This window comes from Lagopus leucura, unplaced genomic scaffold (genome assembly GCF_019238085.1).
Source record: "Lagopus leucura isolate 7727_CA_CO unplaced genomic scaffold, USGS_WTPT01 Super-Scaffold_100017, whole genome shotgun sequence".
NCBI classification, from domain to species: Eukaryota; Metazoa; Chordata; class Aves; order Galliformes; family Phasianidae; genus Lagopus; species Lagopus leucura.
In genome coordinates this window covers 11,321-30,847 of record NW_024962271.1, presented here as the reverse complement: position 1 = coordinate 30,847, position 19,527 = coordinate 11,321, and the positions used below count along the sequence as shown (strand labels likewise).

Below are 19,527 nucleotides of genomic sequence, written 5' to 3'. Positions count from 1 at the left end.
GGGGGTTGGTTGGCTGGGTTTGGAGATGTGGGCTCGGAGAGGTTGGGGGTAAGGGATGGGGAGTTTGGGGGACAGGGCTTGGGTGGGTCGGGGATTTGGGGATAAGGGTTGGGGCTTTGGGGGAATGGAGTTTGGGGATCTGGGGAGTGAGGGGATGGGGGATTTGGAGGGGAAAGGGGGGTTGGTTTTGTCAGTTTGGGTATCAGGCTGAAGGGATCGGGGACAAGCAGGGGGGGGATTTGGGGGTCAGGAGCTGGGGGGATTGCGGGATAAGGGAGGGGAAGTCGGGGTGGGGGTGTTTGGGGATTTGGGGGAATAAAGCTTGGAGGGTTTGGTTTGGGGGCTGATGGGGTTGGGAACAAGGGCCAGAGGGCTTGGGGATAAAGGATGGGGAATTTGGGATTGGAGGACAGAGGTGTGGGGTTTGGGTCAGGGGTTGGGGCTGAACACAGACAGCTGGCACCTTTGGATGTGCCTCAGCCTGAGCCCAGGGGGCCACGCTTCTATGATAAATGTAATTCCTGGCAGTAACTTCTGTGAAACGCTTTGAAATAGAAAATGCACTGGGAACGTTCCTTATTGCTTCTCAAGGGAGAGGAGCAAAAAGTCTGCGAGCAAGAATTATGGGAAGCCAGAGAAGGAAATTCAGATGCTACTCAATTTAGGCTTTTCAAAATCCCTTGGAAGTTCCTACCATCCAGACGTGACAGAGACCAAATGAGCAGAGAGTACTGCGGCATCCAAGCCCTTTGCAGCTGCCTTATTCTCATCTTCAGTTAATTTTCTAGGGGGATCTGGGCCCTTTCAATCCCGGTTTGCCAGTGGAAGTGCCTGTCTGGTTGGCCATCAATCTGAAGCAGAGGCAGAAGTGCCGGCTGATACCCCCAGAGTGGATGGATGTGGGTAAGGACAGCAGCTTCCAAGGGTACAAAGGCAACACAGAAAAATCTCTGGTTTTCACCCTTACTGGGGAGCTTAATTGAACTGATGCAAAGCAACTGTGAGAGAAGAACCTAGTGTTTCTCCACTGGGGTTCTTCATATTTGCATGCAATGCCATCTTCCCAGTCAGGGCGTTTGACTTCTGCTCCTTTGGTGAGCAGGAGTGGGGTTGGTGGAGGAATAAGAGACCTTAAGGGAGCAGTCCTGCTCTATTCATGCAAGGGCACAAACACTCATTAGTGCGAGTGCTTTGTGGCTGAAGGGGACAAATCCTGGCAGGTGAAAGCTTTGGTCAAGCTGGTGTGGATCCAGCGTGCTGTGCCAAGCGCCTGTCAGCATTTTGGCCCTGATGAGAATCTGTTCCCCTTGGGAGCTGAGAGCTGCCATGGCAAAGCTGCTCCTAGAGCCCGGGACAGGCATTAGGTGTAAGGGGTCTTTGACTTCATTATAGAAGCCTTTTCCTTTTCCTGTCTGTACACTGTCCACGTTTACACCAGCTTGAATCAGAGATTTGGTCCTACAGGAACAACGTGCTGTTTTTGCTGGGGGAGAAGTGGGTCAGAAGAGTTGGAGCTCTGCCACTGCCTGACATTCCTGTCTGTGTTTTTAGAAAAGCTGGAGGAAATTCGGGACCAGGAGCGCAAAGAGGACACCTTCACTCCGATGCCCAGCCCCTATTATATGGAACTCACAAAGCTGCTCTTAAACTAGTAAGTGGGAAATGTATTGTAACAGTTTCCACCTGACTACATGCTTGCATAGACAATTTTTCAAGCTTTCTTTGGCAGCAGCCCCAGAGGGCTGTGGGAAAGTGAGAGTTAATGGGGGTTTATTTCACAGCGTGCCAAGATCTCTCTGCAGCCGTTTTCTCATGGTAGCTTTGCATTTCAGTAACTGGGGATTGCTTGTTCTGTGCCCTGATAATTGGGGCTGCGCCGCTTTATTGAGCAGCAGCTAAGCGTAGAGGCCTCGAGTACAGGCAGCACATTCCATGGCTGCAATCTGTTCGGCAGCCTGAACCCTCCAGGCTTCTTCCTTGGCTCTCCTTCAGGAGGAAAGCTCCTCTTTCCTCGGCCTGAGAAGCAAGAGAGCGGGGTTATTCCGAGTCTAACCTCGTGCCTGCTGCGGCATTTCACTTGTAAAATGTGCTGGCTGGTATTTTTCTAAGCACAGGCTCTCCTGACTTGAAGCCCTTGATTACAGTGGGGTGGTCGTTTAAGCACTGGCTTCTCCTCTGGAGACGACGCTGCTGGCGTGCGGCGTCTTCGCTCACGCTACAATAACCCTGACAGCTCTGTCTGTGTGAATGGATCTCATCTCTCGAGGTCCTTATGGCAGCACTGAATTGCCTTAATGGGAGGCTGAGGGCACGACTCGTGAAGTCCCTTCAGCTTAACTCTCCCTGATGGAGCCATGAGAGCACAGACCGGGCTTCGGTGGCAGCCGAGTGCTTCCAGCTCCCCTCCCGTGTGTGGCTTTGGCCAGGTTATTGGCTGTGCTCGTACCTCGGACCAGCTGGGCAATTACAGAGCAGAAGGATTGCAGCGAGAAGCAGATGCTGCATCAGAGCCGAGAATTCCTGGGTAAATAAACCACCCCAAAAATCCCAGCAGAGGAAGCACCAGGCTGGATTTTAACGTCGAGTCGCGGCGTTGTTGGTGTTTTTTATACAGCAAACTGCTCCGCTTCTGCCTTAGAGGGCTGAAGAGCTGCCAACATCACTTATGCCAATGACATAACACACGAGGATGTTCTGATCCTCTCTCTCTCTTCCAGCGCCTCCGACAACATCCCCAAAGCAGACGAGATCCGGACGCTGGTGAAGGACACGTGGGACACACGGATGGCCAAACTGAGGCTGTCTGCAGACAGCTTCGTCCGGCAGCAGGAGGCCCACGCCAAGGTGAGGTGGGATGGGATGCAGGGATGCAGGCAGGGCTGTGCTGGGAGGAGTCCAGCTGCTGTGTGTGGGCTGCTGGTTGATGAGAGCTGCTTGTGGGAGCGCTGGTTGGGTGTGTTGTTCCAGAGCCGTGGGCAATGTGGGTCAGGTGCTGAAGCCTCGTGTTGAAACCTCTCCTGATGGGCTGCTGGTGGCTCCCCGAGGAGCAGCAGTGGGCAAATAGTGCTCGGGTTGGTCTGTAGAAGCTGCAGGCTTCTCTTAGCTGCTCCCTCGGGGTGCCGCCCTCCCTTCAGCACAGCTCTGCTCCACAAGTTCTGCTGCTTCCTCTTTCAGCTGGATAATCTGACGCTGATGGAGATCAACACCATTGGGACTTTCCTTACTCAAGCCTTAGACCACATGTACAAGCTCCGGACCAACCTGCAACCTTCTGGGAGCACAGAGTCCCAGGATTTCTGAGCTCTTCTGCCCACCCCAACCCTCCCAGCACACACACAGCCACTGTGCCAGCTTCCACCTCTTCGTGCACATCTGCCAGAACCCTGGGAGCTTTGTGAGCCGTCAGCCACGTGCAGCCCGTGCCCGGCAGCAGCTGCAGAAGCAGGTTGGGCTTCCCCTGCCTGGGGAGGGAGCAGGGCAGAGCTGGCACAGGGCATTCCCTGCATGAGAGCTCCACGAAGCCCTCGCTTCCCCTTCACAGAGCTTCGCCTCTCCCTTTGGTTCAGAGGCTGCTGCCAAAGACGTGCACGGATACAGGTGGTGGCTTGCCAGCATCCAGCTAATGATGTCGGGCAGATCTCTCTGCCCTGCAGAGTGTGGATGTACTTCATAGAGGGAACTTCTGAGGGCAGCACAGGCCACACACTGGCTTGAAAGCAATGAATTTTAAGGCAGAGCTTCGCTGTGGATTCGCTCGGAGCCTCAAAACAGGGAAAGATGTGCCTGCAGCGAGAGCGCTGGGAGGCACACATCCATCTGCTCCATGGAGAAGGACAAAAGAAAATGGCTTTTCCCTCTCTGGTTGGTGCTATTGAACCTCCCAGCACCTGGGCCACCACCAGGCTGAGCAGGACCCCAAGGGAAGGGGGGCAGGACCCCAAAAGGTGGGGTGGCAAAGCTGGGAGCAGTGCCCTTTTCTTATTGCTGCTGGGGGAGAAAGAATCCTGCCATCGTCAGGAAGATTCTATGATGATGATTTTTGTTGTTGTTCTGATGTTTTCAGAAATGACAGCCATGGAGTCATAAATACCTACTTGCTACACTCACCAAATGATCTCCTCCATCACAGTTAATTCAAACAAAGATGCTGAGAACAAGTTTAGGGTGGGTTTTTTTCTCCATCTCTTGGTGGTTTGCTCTGACAGCATCTCCCTGCCCCAGCAGCTCTGCCCTCCGCTGCCCCAACTCTTGCATGGACAAAACGTGACCCCAGGGAAGCACTGCTGTGTCAGAACCTTGATATTATGGGCTGGCATGGGGAAGTGGGGGGGTGGATCTCAGCATGGAAGCGAATCTGCAAGCCAGCCCTGGCCGTGGAGCTGCAGCAGCTGCAGCGATGAGGGCTGAACGGCCGACCATTTTCCATCCCTGTCTTCCTTCCTGCCCAGCACGCAGGGAAGGAGAGCAGATTGTGTGTTAACATTCACCACGAGAACACAGGGAACTGAAAGCACAGGGGTCACCTTTTCCAAACGCCCTGAGCTCATCTGGTGGCAAACAAGGAACAGCTTCCCCTGGGAGTGCAGCCATGAGCCGAGCTGTGAGGGCAGGGCAGCAGCTGGGCTGCCCCAATGGGCTCTGATTGGCTTTGGGGCTGCTCCCCATGCCACCCCATAAGTGTGGGGCTCTCATCAGCATGCAATGCCCACGGCTGCCCCAGTGTTTGGTGGGGGGGGCAAAGAGCCAGAAAGCAAAAGGCAGTGGAGAAAAGATGGGGGGGGTGTTTGGAGGCAGCCCAGGGATTCCTGGTACAAACACAGAAAGGAGAAATGAAAAGCAAACAAAAAGAGGTGAAGGGGGGGAAGCAAAATAAAATAAAATAAGCAAGTTCTTTTTATATATATGACAATAATAATTAAAAGCAATAAAAAAACATACAAAACTTTTTTCCTTTTTAATATATATACACATGACAAGGCTGAAGCACTTTTTTTTTCTCTTTTTTTTCCTCTTTTTTTTTTTTTTCCTCTTTTTTTTCAGTCTCTTCCATCGCCAAACCATCACCCCACACCCCTCCAAATGTGGGACCCTCCCTTCTTTCACCCCCCCCTCCCCTCCCTTTTCCTCCTCCCCCTCCCCAACCTTTCCCCCCCCCCCTCAGGAACGAAGCGCTGCTCCGAGGGTTCATGGACTTTATTGGTTATAGCCAAGTGCAGTGCTGGGGAGCCCCAAGCTTGGGGGGGGGGGGGGGGGGGGGGTCGGTGTGTGTTTTGGGGGGGGCTGCCCCTCACCCTGCAGGGCTCCTCCAGCCTTAGTGTTGCTGGCAGTGGAGTCTTCCATCAGAATGTATAAAATGAAATAAGAAATGAGCGATAGAAAGTGTGCATGGGGTTGGGGGGGGGGGAAGGAGGGGGGGGGGGGGGGACACAAGGTCAGAGCCCAGCCTCCCTCACATCCCCCCCCTCCGCCGCCCTTTGCTTCATGCATGGCACATTCTCCGTTTGCTTTTGTTTTGTTGCTTTGCTTTTTGTTTTTTTTAATTATTATTATTATTATTTTATTTATTATTATTTTTTTTTTTTTTTTAGCTTCAAACCTCCCAGTGAAAAATATTAAATATTCAAGGTAATAAAATAGATTATTATTTCTAGACTATATGTTCGGCCTATAGCCCAAGGAGGGTCACCTGGGATACCCCTTGAAATAACCCCTAGACCACTGCATTGCAGGCAAGGCAAGGCACTTCCGCAGGTGATCCAGCTCTGCTTGCAGTCTCTCTCGTTCTGAGACAATCTTCTGCTTCTGGGTCCTTAATTCCTGCAGGGAGGCAGCAGAAGGGCAGCGTCAGGGCAGCAGACAGGGAGTGCAGGGGGTGGGCAGTGCAGGGAACAGCGGGGACTTGCAGGAGCGTGGGGACACTGGAGGGCAGTGGGGACACTGCAGGAAGATGTGGGGATACTGAGCGGAATGGGGACACTGCAGGAGGATGGGGGACCTTGGAGGACCATGGGGAGATGGCAGGAGGATCGGGAGCTGCAGGAGCATTTGGGGATGCTGCAGGAGGATGGGGACCTTAGAGGACCATGGGGAGACTGCAGGAGCTTCGGGACATTGGAGGATAATGGGGACATTGCACGAACATCAGGATGGGGGGGGGACTGAAGGGAATGGGGCACTGCAGGAAAGTGGGGACCTCAGAGGGAAATGGGGGGGATTGCAGGAGGATAGGGACAATGGGGACACTGCAGGAGCATGGGGACACTGCAGGGTGATAGGGCACTGCAGAGGATAAGGGGAGGTTGGAGAACAGTGGGGATGTTGGAAGAGGATGGGGAGGATTGAAGAGAATTGGGGGCATTGCAGAATGGGGAACTACAGGAGAATGGGGACCTTAGAGTACAGTGGGGAGATGGTAGGAGGATTGGGCACTGTATTGGGTGGGGATATTGTAGGAGGATGGGGACACTACAGCAAGATGGGGACATTGGAGGACGATGAGGACACTGCAGGGGATGGGGACGTTGCAGAAGGTGGGGGCACTGCAGGAAGATTTGGGAATACCACAGGAAGATGGGGGATGTTGGAGGACAGTGGGAACACTGCAGGAATACAGGGACACCGGAGGAGGTATTGAAGGGAATTGGGGTGTTGCAGGAGGACAGGGGGATTGAAGGGAACGGGGCCACTGCAGGAGGATGAGGAACTTACAGGACAGCAGGGAAAGCACAGGAAGATGGGGACGTTGCAGGAGGATGGGGACACTGCAGGAGGATGGGGCAACTGGAGAGGATGGGGACATTGCAGGAGGATTTGGGGCACTGCAGGATAATGGAGACCCCCCCCCCAAGGAGGCCTGGATGCCCTGCAGAGGCCAGGTGCCCCCCCAGAAGCCCCACTCACCGCCATGCTGTGCGAAAGCTGCTCTGCCGTCAGGCTCAGGCTGTAGTGCTGGGCCTCCAGCCGCCGGCACTGTGTCTGCAGCACTTGGCGCTCCAGGTTTTGTTCTGCAAGGTACAGGGATTGGGGTGAGCACCTGAAAGCCCTCGCTCCCTGCCAGCTCCCAGGACAACGCAGCCCTTCACCAGCTGGATGGAAAAGGTCTGGGTGGCGGGCCTGGGGGCAGCAGGGCGTAAGGTGATGCTTGGTGACATGACCCCATGGCTAACCAAGTCAGGCAACACCCCGCCGAGCCCCAGTCCCCAATCTCTACCTTCTATATGTTCCTGGTAAGCTTCAAAAATTGCCTCGATCCCTTGCCACTTGGGCCTGGGGCACTCCTCCTCATCCTCCTCCTCGTCTTCCTCCTCCTCATCCTCAGAGGCCGAGTCACGGCGGTCCCGTGGCAGCGGTGGGGCGAGCGCCCGGTGCCCCTCGGCCGTGCCATTGTGTGGGGCAGGAGGGCGGCTGGAGGCCTGAAGCTCAGGGATGTTGTAGTGGATGGAGGCATCCAGCTTGTGGTTCTGCTCCGCCGTCCCCCCTGCAGGCACAAACAGCGTCAGCCCTTTCCCTGCTGGCTTCATTTTTCTCAGCCCCACGCGTTGAAATGGATGAGTTTTGCTACAACCCAGCTGTGTTTTCCCCAGCACTTCTGGGGAACCTCTCCACCATCTTTCCCAGGGACACTCTGGGAATGGGGTTACAAGTGCATTTTCCCATAGTGCCAACCCACAGCTCTCCTGCCTGTGCCCCCTTGAGGCTGCTGCCCCAGCACGGTACCTTTGTGCTTCTGCAACGCCTTCTGCGTGGACTGCAGCACAGACTCGTGGAACTGGTGGGCAAACTCCTCAGCAATAAAGGGCTCCCAAGGCTTGCTTTTGCCATTCATGCTGTGGGACAGCGGCACAGGGACGTCCTTGGGCAGAGGGCCCCTGACATAGCTGAGGATGCTCAGTGCCTTCTTCCCCGAGTGCCCGTCGCTCAGCCGAGGCTTCTCAGCCGGCTCCTTCACCCTGGGCAGCTCTGCAGTCCTCAAAGGCTCCACTCTGCCCGGCTCTGATGGCTTCTGCACCTCGGGCACTGAGGCTACGATGCCAACGGGCTTATCCGGGTCCAGCAGCAGCGGTGGCTCTTGGGGCAGAGGAGCAGCGGTGTCGGCACAGTGGTGCCCCATCGGGCACTGGAAATGAGGGGGAAGGAGGAGTGGAGAAGCTTACCGGCAGCGGGGCCGCTGGGGCTGTCCCGTGGAGAGCTCTTCACCACCACGGCGGCCGGCGTTGGCTTCTGCTTCATGGCCTGCAGCATCTCCACCAGCTTCTCCTTGTCTGCCGCATGGGAAGCTGAGGTTTAGTGTAGCCTCTGCTCAGCAGGGTGTGCTTGCGGCACCAGGCAGCCCCGCAGTATGGGGACAGGGACCCCCACCCCAGCACGGGGCATGGCGTTACCTTTCCTCTTTTCAGCGCTGATGTGCGTGAGGTTGAAGATGGTGAGGAAGCGTTTCTTCTCCTCGAAGTTGGGGCTGTTGTTCATCTCGTCGGGGCTGTAGCGGGTGGAGAGGGGGAGGCGTGGGGAGGGCGTGCGGCGCTTGTTCTGCACCGTGGGTGGTGAGGGGCTGCGCTCCCGCAGCATCCGCCGGCGCTTGCGCCGCTTCTGGCTCAGTAATTCCTCCTTCTGCTGCTGCGTGGTGAGGCCGAAGAGCTGCAGGAACTCCAGCTTCTGGGGCCCGAGGGGGAGAACAGAGCTGGGTCAGCCCCGGAGCAGCACAGCACCTGTCCCCACCCTTCATTCCCATCTCCATCCCCATCTCTAGCTCCATCCCACCCCCATCCCATCCCCAATCCCAACTCGGCCCCACAGCCAGCTGAGTGCTGTGCCCATACCTCAGAGGATGTGTCCAGCTTCAGCGGGGGCTGCTCGGCCACGCACCGGAGATGTGCCCGCACCTCCTCCTCGTCACTGTCATCGCAGGAGTCATCCAGGTCGTAGTAGTAACCTGGGGACGGGGAGAGGCTGATAATCAGCCTGTGGAGGGCATGCTGGGACCCCCATATACTGCTGGGGCCCTAGGAATGGCTGGGATCCTGCTGGGTAGGGATGCTCACCGCAGCATCCCAGCTCAGCTCTGTTTTGGGATGGTTTGCAGGGGGGACTGGAGGAATTACATCTCTGCGGGCTGCTTGTAGTGGGAGGGCTGACTGTCCCCTTGCTGCTGGGGCACCAGGGAAGGAAACACCCCAGGAGCACCTCGTGCCAGGGACACTGGGGACACACTGTCTGCCTTGACAGGGGGCACCAGGCTCAGCAGGTTAATGGGGCACAAGGGGGGGATGGCAGTGCTGCCCCCACACCCCGCTCCATCTCCTCCTCGCTGCTGTTCACATCCCCGCTCGCACAGCCCTATTAATATTTAAAACCAGCTTATTAGCCTCAGTTCATCATTTATTAATTGGGCACGTCTAGAGCGGAGGATTTACCAAGCTGCTCTGATTTGGCTTTTGGGAACATTTGCATCGAATGCCTGCAGGCTGGGCTGATGGCATCACAGGGGAACCCCCTCCTGGCTGCCCCCATTGGGGCCCTGGTCCCTGGGGGGGGGGGGGGGGGGGGGGGGGTCCCAAGCCCCCTCCTCACCTTTCTCCCTGGCTTCCCGTCGCCGGCGCTCCTCCAGGTCCAGCTTGCTGACCAACCTGCGGTGCTGCTGCACGAACTCATCATAGATGTACATGGGGTCCTGTGCGCGGGGCTGGGGGGGTCTGTAGGGCGAGCTGGGCTTGGTCACCTCCCCAAAAGGGGTGGCCGGGGGTCTCTGCTGGCTCAGGATGCTTTGCGTGGATTTCTCCAGCTCGGCTAGGAATGGTGTGTGGGTGAAGCCTGTGTGCTCCGCAGCGCTGGGCTCTCGTGGCAGGGGGTATTTCTCCAGCGCATCCCTTTTCCTGGCACTGTCTTCCAGCTTCTCGGGGCAGAAGACTCTCTCCACCTTCACCAGTGGGATGCCCTGCCGGCTGGGTTCAAAGGGGGCCGGGTGGCCGTGGAGGACGTGAGGCTCAGGGAGGCGCCGGGGGGGCTCCGAGGGGCTCTCCATCAGGGAGACAGGGTTCCAGAGGGATGTGGTGATGGGGTGGTGCTGGGGTTTGGGGGAGATGAGTGGCGGCGGACCACCGAAGTGCTGCCCTGGCTCACGGATGCTCGGCTCATGGCGGCTTGGTCCCGACCTGCAGGAAGGAGAGGAGAGGGAGGCATGGAGAGGAGAAGCAAACCCTCTGTGCAGGTTGGATCTGGGGAGAAATGATCTGTTGGGTGCACAGAGGAGGGTTGGGAATGGGACACAGGACAAGGGACCACTCCACGGGACTGGGACGGCACAGGCACTCAGCGCACAAAGAGCGACGCTGCAGTGAAACCTTCCCTAAACACCCAGGGAAGGAGCAAACCTGTTAGCAGGATAAATATTTCATGCGCCGAAGAGGAGCGTTTAACGCTTTTCCACTCGAGCGCTCCAGACCTCTGCACAGCAGAGCAGCGAGGGCTCAGTGCTGCCAGCCGGGTGGCAGCTGCCACCGTGCCACAGAGAGCTCCTGCAGGCACCAGCACTGCTGGCTGAGGGCATCACCTGCCCCGGTGGAGAGTGGGGTCCCTGTCCCTCCCCACCATCTGGGGGTCTTTAGTGGAGCTTACGTGGGGAGAAGGCAGGATGCTGCGTGAGGGACCGGGATAAGAATGAGATGATAGGGATGAGAAGAAGATGGAAATGGGATAGGAGGAAGATGAGGCTGTAAGAACACCCCCCCTTCTCCCCCTCTCCTACTTGCTGCTGTGCTCAGGGTGACCTTGATGTCTCTTCCCTGCTCTGGGGAGGGATGCACGGATGGGGGTGGGCGGCTGCAGCAGGCACTTGCCATTGTGCCGCCCCGCAATCCACTCCTTGTTATACTCGATTAGCTGCACTAATCCCCTTGATATCCAAAAATAACAATGGGAGCCGGCAGCAGAGCCGACTGGATAAGCCCACACCACCAGAGCGCTCGGCGACAGAGCGAGAAAACCCGCGTCAATGCAGGGCTGTGGGCACGGGGTGCCCCCCTCATCCCACTGCGCATCCCTCTATCACAACAGCTTTCAGGCTGCGCAAGGGGAAGCTGCAATTAGCGGTGCCGTCGCCTCGGCAGCACCTGGCTGCTCACTGCTGGCCCTCGGCCACCTCCCGGGCTCACCGCCTGCTGCCGCGCAGATGTCAGGCAGTGGCACCACACAGTGCTGCCAGCACAGCCGGCCTGGCTGGCACAGCACGGCGGGGACCTGCTGGCACCGGACACACAGCTCGCCTGGTGCGGGGGGGGGGGAGGGGGGGGGGCAAGCATGAAGGCTGAGCTTGGGGGGAAGAAAGGGGGGCTGGTCCTGCTAAGAGCCAGCTCACGGGGTGACAAAAATGGCAGCAAGATGGGACAAAAAAAGTCTTACAAAGCCTTCAGGAAGATTGGCACAGGGAGCACGGAAAGGGGCATCCCGCATCCTGGCAGAGAAGCAAAAGCCACCTGGGGCGCACAGCCCTACTACCTGGGGTTGTCAGGCCGGTGCTCGGGCTCAGGCTGGCTCGGGGTGCGCCCCATGTCGAGGTGCTGCTCCAGCACCTGCTGGCGAAACTCTGACACCTGGGACTGGCGGTCCTCCTTCTCCTGGCGCAGGCGGCGCTGCCGGGCCAGCCACTTCTCCTCCTCGTTGGTGCGGTGGATGAGCAACGCCGTGGCCGCGCTGCTGCCGGGCAGGGGGAAGACGTTGTGGTTGGGGATGAGGCTGGGCACGGGGTGGTGCGAGGTGGGTGGTGGGTGCAGAGGGTGCTGGAGGGGCTTCGGCGTGGGCAGCACCGAGTCCTTCAGTTTCTCTGGGGAACAAAACAAAAGAAGGGAGATGGAGGATTGGTGGGGTGCACACTGAACCCTACCTGTGCGTGGAAGAGGGCCGCCCAGCATCCCCATAGGATGGCGGCCTGCAGCTCCTGCTCCCCCTGCCTGCTGCCAGCCCAGCTGCTCGGCGTGCTGGGGTTAAGTCAGATGGCACAAACGCCTCTCCAAGAGTCCCGCAGCAGCACCGCTGAGCGCACCGCAACAGCTGGGCTCCTGGCACTGCGAGCTGGCAGCCAGAGAGCTGGGCTTTGGGACCCGACCCCCTCAGTGCTGGCCCATCTTTACCATCTGGAGAGGAAGGGGGACCAGCCCCCAGCGCCACCCACAGGGTTGTTACCTGCTCTGCCGGGCTCCGGCAGCTTGCTGCGCTCTTCAGCCGGGTGCCCCCGCAGAGCATGGAGCTCGGCCACAGGCAGGAAGGGGCTCTCCATGGCTTTCACCATGCTCAGCTCCTTCTCCCGGGCACGCTCCCGCTGCCTTTCCAGCTCCCGCTCCTTCTCACGTTCCCTCTCCAGCTCCTTCTCACGCTCCCGTTCCCGTTCCTTCTCCCTCTCCCGGTCCGCTTCCCTCTCCCGTTCCTTCTCCCGTTCCCTCTCGCGTTCCCTTTCCCTCTGCCGCAGCTCCTCATCCATTTGCAACCTGCGAAAAAGAACCAAAGGAAAAACACCCCCATCAGGTGCCCGTTAGCCTCCCATAGACCCATAGACACCCCTGCCTCCCCCCCATCTCCACCCCACAATCACTCACCTCTCAGCAGCCAGGCTGGAGATGCGCTCCGATTGCAGTGCGGAGAGCGAGGAGTGCGAGAGCTCGGCAGGGTACCTCACACCTGACAGGTGCAGGTGCATGGCAGAGGGGTGCAGGGGGGGCAGCGAGCCTGGGGCCGGCAGTGGGTAGAAGGGGGACCGCAGCGCTGAGAGGCAGTAGGAGTCGTCCATCCTGGGGAGACAGAGGTGCTCAGCGGGGTGCAAAACTCCAAGAAGAACCCTCCTATCCTGGAGGGTTGTTGGGGTCATCCTCCCTCCTCCCAGTAGCATCCCTGCCGGTAAGTGCCCACCTGAAGGCAGGGTGAGGGAAGGGGTGGTGTGTCAGGTAGCTGGGGTGGTAATACGCAGCAGCTGCAGCTGGGTCCAAGCCAAGAGGTGGCAGTGAGGACATGCGGAGGTCCTCAGCTGTGTGGTAGGGCCGAAAGCTGCGCAGGTAATCCTCAGTGACAGCACTGGGTGGCACCACGTGGTGCACGGGACGCTGCAGGCTGGTGGGGAAAGGGGACAGTGAGCATCAGGGGGACGTCACCCCCACCTGCGAGGGGCCTGCGGTCTGCATCTTCCCACACCCCTGATCATCTTGCATGCTGCATTCCACACCCCCCACCACCCTGCACCCCACACCCTATATACCACATCTTACATCCCCTATCATCCCACACCCTGCATCCCTTATCATCCCACATCCTCCCAAATCCCACACTCGGCATCATCCCTGCATCCCACCCCCCGCATACCCACATCCCTGCTCCATCCCACATCTCCCCCTGACACCGACTCACTTGAGAGGTGGGAAGCGGGAGTCCTGGACCACAGAGCTGGGGGGCAGCCCAAAGGAGTATGGAGTGCCCAGGAGGTGCGTTGGGACCGTGGGAGCCCCTGCTTTCTCCTGTGTCAGAGGGGGCTCAGAGATGAGCCGTTCACGGCTGCTGCTGCTGCTGCCTCGTGACCCTGCTTCTTGCTGGAAGGCAGAGGGGTAGAAAAGAAGAGCAGGCTGTTAGGGGACGGTGGAGAGCATCCCCGCATCCACACTGTTAAAGCATGGGGCCCGAGAGGCTGCATGGGGGTCACCCAGCTGGAGAAGGGGGTGCTGATGCTGGGGATGGGCCGACAGCAGGACACGCTGTACCTGCCTGCAGATTTACAGGCAGCTTTGTTCTCCAGAGCCATTAATCACTTGGAGGATGCAGACACCAACGGCGCCCGGAGCAGCACAGCCGGTGTAAATCCGGCAGAGGCCCTTTGATAACAGCCATAAAACGCAGGGCCAGCCCCGGGGGGAGCCAATGGCAGCACCCCATCCCACTGCCTCATCAGTCAGGCGGTGAATTCCCAACCAGGATAAAGGTCACACGCACTGACCTCAGCTCGGGGGGCACCCTGGGGTCACCTGGCAGCACCGTCCCCATTACAGGGGCTGAGCCAGCGATGGAAGGATGAGCCCTAGCAGCAGGAACCAGGCTATTCCTCCAATCAAAGGCACGGCAGTGCAGGCTGCAGGACCCCAGGGCAGGCTGCAGGACCCCAGCCAGCCATCGGGGATGGTCCCAAGGTCACCGCAGGCGGCACAAAGGCCGTCCCCCCGCAGCCTGTGCTGAGCACAGTGCGTGTGAGGCTGCGCTCTAATTACCTCCCCCCAGCTCCAGGCGTCACGCTGCAAGCACAGCTCTGCCAGACAATAAAGCACGCTCAGTTAACCTATATTCCACTGGGGTCACTGAGGAGCAGCAGGACGGCGTGCAGGGGGGCTTGGTGGGGTGGGCAGCACCCGGTTACCCTGAGCCCCTCCATGTACCCAGGGGTTTGGTTTTGTTCCTCCCTACATCCAGTGTTTCTCATCCCTTCCCTCACTTCTCTGCTTTGTGGTTTAATTAGTCCTTCCAAGTGGCATAATCCCCCCGGGAATCTGCTTGCAACATGCAAGAGGAGAGGAGAAGAACTAACGATGCTTCTTAATTAGCCGGTGCGTAGTCTTGGGGGGCGGCCCCCCCCACCATCCACCACCCCCCCCCCCCTCTCCCGATGGCAGCCTGGGGATGTGGCAGAGGGGACAAAAGGAGCACAGTGCCGGGCGGCACCACGATGGGGAGCAGCTCCCAGCACTTTTATCACGCTTGGCACAAGCAAACGGCCCTCACACTATCAGCACAGCACATGGCAGCCGCACACCCTCTGCTCAGTGCCTCGGTGTCCCTTTTGGGGACGGGCTCCCCATCCTTACCTGCCTGCCCTCGCTCCTCCACACCCCATTGACTGTCTTGGTGGGGGCGATGGTGACGACGGGCGGCGTGCTGGGCACACTGTGTCCCCCCGGGGGCACAATGATGGGGCCCATGGGGCCACGTTTGGGCGTGCTGGCAGGTGAGCTGTGGTTGGTGGCTGGTGAGGAGACGGGCGACGACTCGCTGCTTATCGAGGAACCTGGGAAACAAACACAACAGGAGAGAGGCAGCTGTTAGAGGTGCCAACCACCTCCCCCTTGCCTGGGGGGCAGCAGCAGGTGAAGCCATCCCTATGTCCACGGAGACCCATCCTCTGTAGTCCCGGGCTCAGCTTGGATACAGGGGCTCATTTCCATCTCTCTGCAAACCCAGCTGAGCCACAGGGAGAGGGAAACCCAGCTCACTGCCCCCATAACCCAGCTCAGACCCCAAGGGTGAGCACCACCCCCAGGGCTCAGCCCATGCTCCGGTGCCAAGCAGTGCCAGTCAGGGCTGCTCCCAGACGCCGGTGTGAGGATGCGTGAGCCGCTCCTGGTAACCCTTGGGCAAAGCTTTGGCTCCATTTGCATAATACATCCGTATTTGAAATTATACCCACCCCAGGGATGCTGGCGGTATTTGCAAGGGAAAAATAAAACCCTCTGAAATGGAATTAAGGCGGAGAGTGCAACGCATGGAGAAAAGCAGAGCTGGAGCAGCAATACAAATTCCACGCTAACTGGGGCAGGAGGAGCCCAGCACGCGCTCGGCTGCAAATTGCCTGCACACAAATCCCCAGGCGAGGATCAGCTCCGGGTGCAGGAGCCAAAATGCACCAAACTGGCCACCGGCCAGAGTCTGGGGTGCCCAAAGCCACCACAGTGAGGCTGCCTGGGAGGTGACAGCTCTGCCCGGCCACGCACGGATGCCATAGCCTTGCATGAGCCAGCCTCCTCCCTTGGGTGTGCAAACTGTCTGCAAGCACACAAGCTGGCTGCCCTCAACACGCAGTGCAGCTCCTCACCCTGCACACATCCCCCTCCACTTCCAAACGCCCTCAGCACACACAGCCCAGCGCCGGGACGCGGAGGGAGCGGGGATGTCCCAGCTGCATCCCAAAGGATGCAAGCAAGGCAGGCAGGACGAGCGCAGCAGCACTCTGGCCACACCACCTTATTAATTATTCCCGAGTTGCTCCGAATCGCTTTCATTTCAAGAGCGGTGAGGCTGGGGGAGAGAAAGGCTGCCCGCCACAAAGGAGGCACCGATACGGATTTGACACCCACTGAAGTCTATCTTGTCAGCGCAAGGCCAACAACAATTAGCAGCCTAATCCCCTCTGAGCTGGGAAGCCATTACTCACCATGCGATAGCGTTAACAATCAATACCATCACAATGAGCCCGGCAATTAATGAAGCTAAAGTCTTACTTCAGAACCTTAATTCTCACTGTGTGGCTTTAAACGGGAGGGTTTGTGATCGTTATAATTAACTGGCGGTATTCAGCCAGGAGTTAGTCAATGAAACTAATCTGGATTGGAGATGACAAGAGGCACAGTGTGATGGTGTCACCTTTGTTTTCTGACCTCCTGCTTTCCGCTCAGCGATAGCAGATTAGCAGCTGGGGCTGACAGGCAAATGTAATTAACAGCTGAGACCCTGAAGGAGGAGGGAAAAAGAAGAAAGCAAAGGGGGGAAAAAAAAAATCTACCCTGCAGGCAGAGTTGTGCAGGGGTGAGCCTGGATGCCCCGGCCAGCCCCTGAGCTCTGGGGTTCTTTGTGACTCGCTCCATCCTATGGGGATGGACTCAGCCCTGAAGCAAGGAGGGATGTGCTGCAGGACCCCATCCATGGCCCCTTCCACAGCGGGATGGAAGCGTGTCCCTGTGCATCTCTATGCATCCCTGTGTCCCCACGTGCTGCAGAGCTGATCCATGCATGCAAACCACCTCTGGTCCACAACACCCCAGAGAAAAGCCCTCTGAAGGCATCATCCCATCCACAGTGTGCCATGGTCAAGCATCGTCCCAGCTCCGTGGGAAGGGAAATGGGATGAGGATTGGCTTTCCAGGAGGAAAACCACAGCATGGAGCAACACCCAGCACTGCACTGCAGCCCACAAGCATGGGAACCCCTGGGATGAGGTACTCAGGTAGCCAGAGAGGGGAGGAGGATGGGTTCTGTGAGCAAACTGTGCAGCAGTTACACACAGCCCAGCAGAGGGAGGGGAAATCCAAAGGGATTGCGGCGGCTTAGCATGAGACAGCATTGCTGGGGCAGGAATTTGGGTAGGGCTGCACACGGGGAGAGCACTGCAGGAGGGAGAAGAGGGCAAGCTGGCAAAGGAAACCCCAAGGAACTGAGCAAAAATATATTGCTTTGGATGGGCTGAGCTGCCTGCACTGCGCTGTGCCATGGCTCTTGCAAACAGTGTTTGTGAGAAGGTTCTTGCCAAGGGTCTGGGTTACGATAAGGAGCAGCCAGTGGGGCAAATATCAGGGAGAAACACTTTGTGTTTGCAAAGCGGCTCTGAAAGCCCACATACACCCCCCTTGAAAGCTGCAGCCCTGCCCCACAGCAGCAGCAGGGCAGGATGGCAGAGGAGCGGGGTGCTGTGGGGTGGCAGGGAGTGGGGGTACCCTGCATCCCTGGGCACCACACATCCCTCCCTGCCCTACGCCACGCCACAGGGCTCCCGGTTACAGCGCTGGGCTGCAGCATGGGTTTGTTATGTAGCAGGGCTGCAGAAAGAACACATCCAAGGAGCCTCCGGAAAAATGAGATTCAGAGAGGGGAGGGAGAAGGGGAGGGAGGGGGGCGAGGACAAGCTCCGTGCTGTGCTCTCACCAGACTTTCTCTCGGGGTACAGCGAATGATATGGCATTTGGATTACTCCAGCTGAATTGAATTTCTAAACTGCCCCCTCGAGACACAGCATTGAGAAAAGGCATCAGTGAGAAAACACCATCCTGCGGCTCGGGGCACCCGCGGTGCCACGGGGACACAGGGGTGGCGGTGGTGCTGTTGCATCCCAGGGCAACCCAAGGGTTGTTTCCATCCGTTCCCATCCCACCCGGCCCCATATGTACCTCTGGGCTCCTCAGCTTGCTTGGCGAGTTTGCGCAGGGCGGCGGCGAAGCTGGAGGACGGCGCTGCCTGGACGGACAAAGTGCTGCTGGCCGCCGGGCTGCCATTGGGGACGATGGAGCCGTTGAGAGGGGAGGGGGTCAGGGGGCTGACGGTGGCGGTGGTGCGAGTGGCGGTGGAGAGCATTCCTAAGGAAGGCGACTTCGACTCATGGCTCATGCCTGCAAACGAGAGCAGCGCGGGTCAGCAGCACTGAGGGGTTGGCACAGGGTGGGCACAGCACTGGGCTGCACAGCCCCCCATTTCCCCCCCCCCCCCCCCCCCACCAGCCCCAGTTTGCCTCCAAGACCTCCCATCCAGAAGCAGAAAACAAGAAGTTCCCCTTCAACCCTATTAAACCAGCCCCCCTAAGCTCATGTAATAGTGAGGAGCCCCCAGTGGGGAGCAGACCCCCCCCCCCAGAGCCCTCCGTGTGCTCACAGTAAGCAGCTCGTGGCGGCGGGGCTGCAGCTTATGGAACAAAGCGAGCGCGCCCGGGCTGCTCGCCTGCAGCAAACAAGCTGCCACGGGGCCACCAGCTGCCGCCAGCGTCACATGGCCCCACTGATCCGGCACGCCGCGCTGATAATGGAGCAGGGGGGGCTCAGCATGAGGGAGGGGGGGAAACGCAGGGCTGTGGGCATCAACGCAGCCCCCTGGCAAAACGGTGCAGCCGCATCCCGTGCTGCAACCATTGCAACCCCAAAACCCCACCGCTGCAGCCTCCGATCTCCTGGAGCGCAGCCCCCAGGTTGCTGGCACCGTAACCCCACAGTACTGCTTCTGCATCTCCAAATCGTCACCGCTGCGCCCCCAAATCCACACCATCACATCTCCACTCAGCACCATTTGATACACAAATCCTCACAACTGCACCTACACCGGGTTGCCCCCACATATATGCCTCAATGCCTACCAATGCAATTGCAAATCCCCATCGTTGCCCCCCATAATACAACCCCCAGTGGGCGCCGCTTCACACCCAAATCCCCACTACTCCACTTACAAACCTCCACCACGACTCCCCACTGTACCCCCAAGCTTCCCTTCCCCCCCCCCGCCCTCCCCCCCCCCCCCGCCCTGTGGCACATCCCAATTCCCACCCTTGCAACCCCAACTCTCCACCACTGCAACCCCAAATCCCCAGCACCACTATGCACCATTTCACACCCGAATCCCCACTACAGCACCTTCAAACCTTCACTACTGCAACCACGCCGCACCCCCAGGCCCCCTCACTGTACACCTTCATCTCCAAAAGCACTCCCTCAAATCCTCCTCATCGTACCCCCAGGTCTCCAACATTGCACCCAAAAGCACAACAGCTCTATAGGACCTGGGGAGGGGGTGGGAGGGGGGTGGTTTGGATATGGGCATGACACAGTGCACCCCACACCCCATCGGGGTGCCTGTCCCCCCCCCTTCCCTGGCTATCCCAGCCATGAGCTCCAGGGCTCTCCACCTCCAAAAACAGCAACTGCTGCTGTCAGGACCCTTAAAATAGATTTCTAAATGAGCAGAATCATTAATGCCGGGCTAAAATTAGCCCTGCTCCCTGGTGGGCAGACCTGGGGGGGGGGGGGGGGGGGGGGGGGG

The 19,527-nt window shown here is 58.5% G+C and overlaps 2 protein-coding genes across 5 annotated transcripts in view; one reads left to right on the top strand and one right to left on the bottom strand.

The window, feature by feature from the left end:
- Window positions 1-4,187, top strand: part of GINS2 (GINS complex subunit 2) — a 4,466-nt gene extending 279 nt beyond the window's left edge. Inside the window, exons 2-5 of the mRNA XM_042877093.1 lie at window positions 789-903; window positions 1,552-1,651; window positions 2,718-2,844; window positions 3,175-4,187. Of these exons, the coding sequence (XP_042733027.1) occupies window positions 789-903; window positions 1,552-1,651; window positions 2,718-2,844; window positions 3,175-3,300 (468 nt within the window). The 3' untranslated portion in view covers window positions 3,301-4,187. The remainder of the gene's footprint in view (window positions 1-788; window positions 904-1,551; window positions 1,652-2,717; window positions 2,845-3,174) is intronic.
- A 1,216-nt stretch (window positions 4,188-5,403) lies between these two features.
- Window positions 5,404-19,527, bottom strand: part of GSE1 (Gse1 coiled-coil protein) — a 25,245-nt gene continuing 11,121 nt past the window's right edge. For 2 of the 4 annotated variants that reach the window (XM_042877027.1, XM_042877028.1), the window contains 15 exons: window positions 17,895-18,113; window positions 14,826-15,025; window positions 13,387-13,565; window positions 12,895-13,092; window positions 12,585-12,776; window positions 12,175-12,476; window positions 11,491-11,815; window positions 9,568-10,148; window positions 8,817-8,929; window positions 8,382-8,652; window positions 8,154-8,276; window positions 7,717-8,067; window positions 7,211-7,477; window positions 6,901-7,004; window positions 5,404-5,817 (listed from right to left, as the gene is read on the bottom strand). In XM_042877027.1, coding sequence (XP_042732961.1) covers window positions 5,683-5,817; window positions 6,901-7,004; window positions 7,211-7,477; window positions 7,717-8,067; window positions 8,154-8,276; window positions 8,382-8,652; window positions 8,817-8,929; window positions 9,568-10,148; window positions 11,491-11,815; window positions 12,175-12,476; window positions 12,585-12,776; window positions 12,895-13,092; window positions 13,387-13,565; window positions 14,826-15,025; window positions 17,895-18,113 — 3,560 coding nt within the window. In that variant the 3' untranslated portion in view covers window positions 5,404-5,682. Of the gene's footprint in view, window positions 5,818-6,900; window positions 7,005-7,210; window positions 7,478-7,716; window positions 8,068-8,153; window positions 8,277-8,381; window positions 8,653-8,816; window positions 8,930-9,567; window positions 10,149-11,490; window positions 11,816-12,174; window positions 12,477-12,584; window positions 12,777-12,894; window positions 13,093-13,386; window positions 13,566-14,825; window positions 15,026-17,894; window positions 18,114-18,372; window positions 18,849-19,527 lie in introns of those variants that run through there. The other 2 variants (XM_042877030.1, XM_042877029.1) reach the window with 2 other exon arrangements.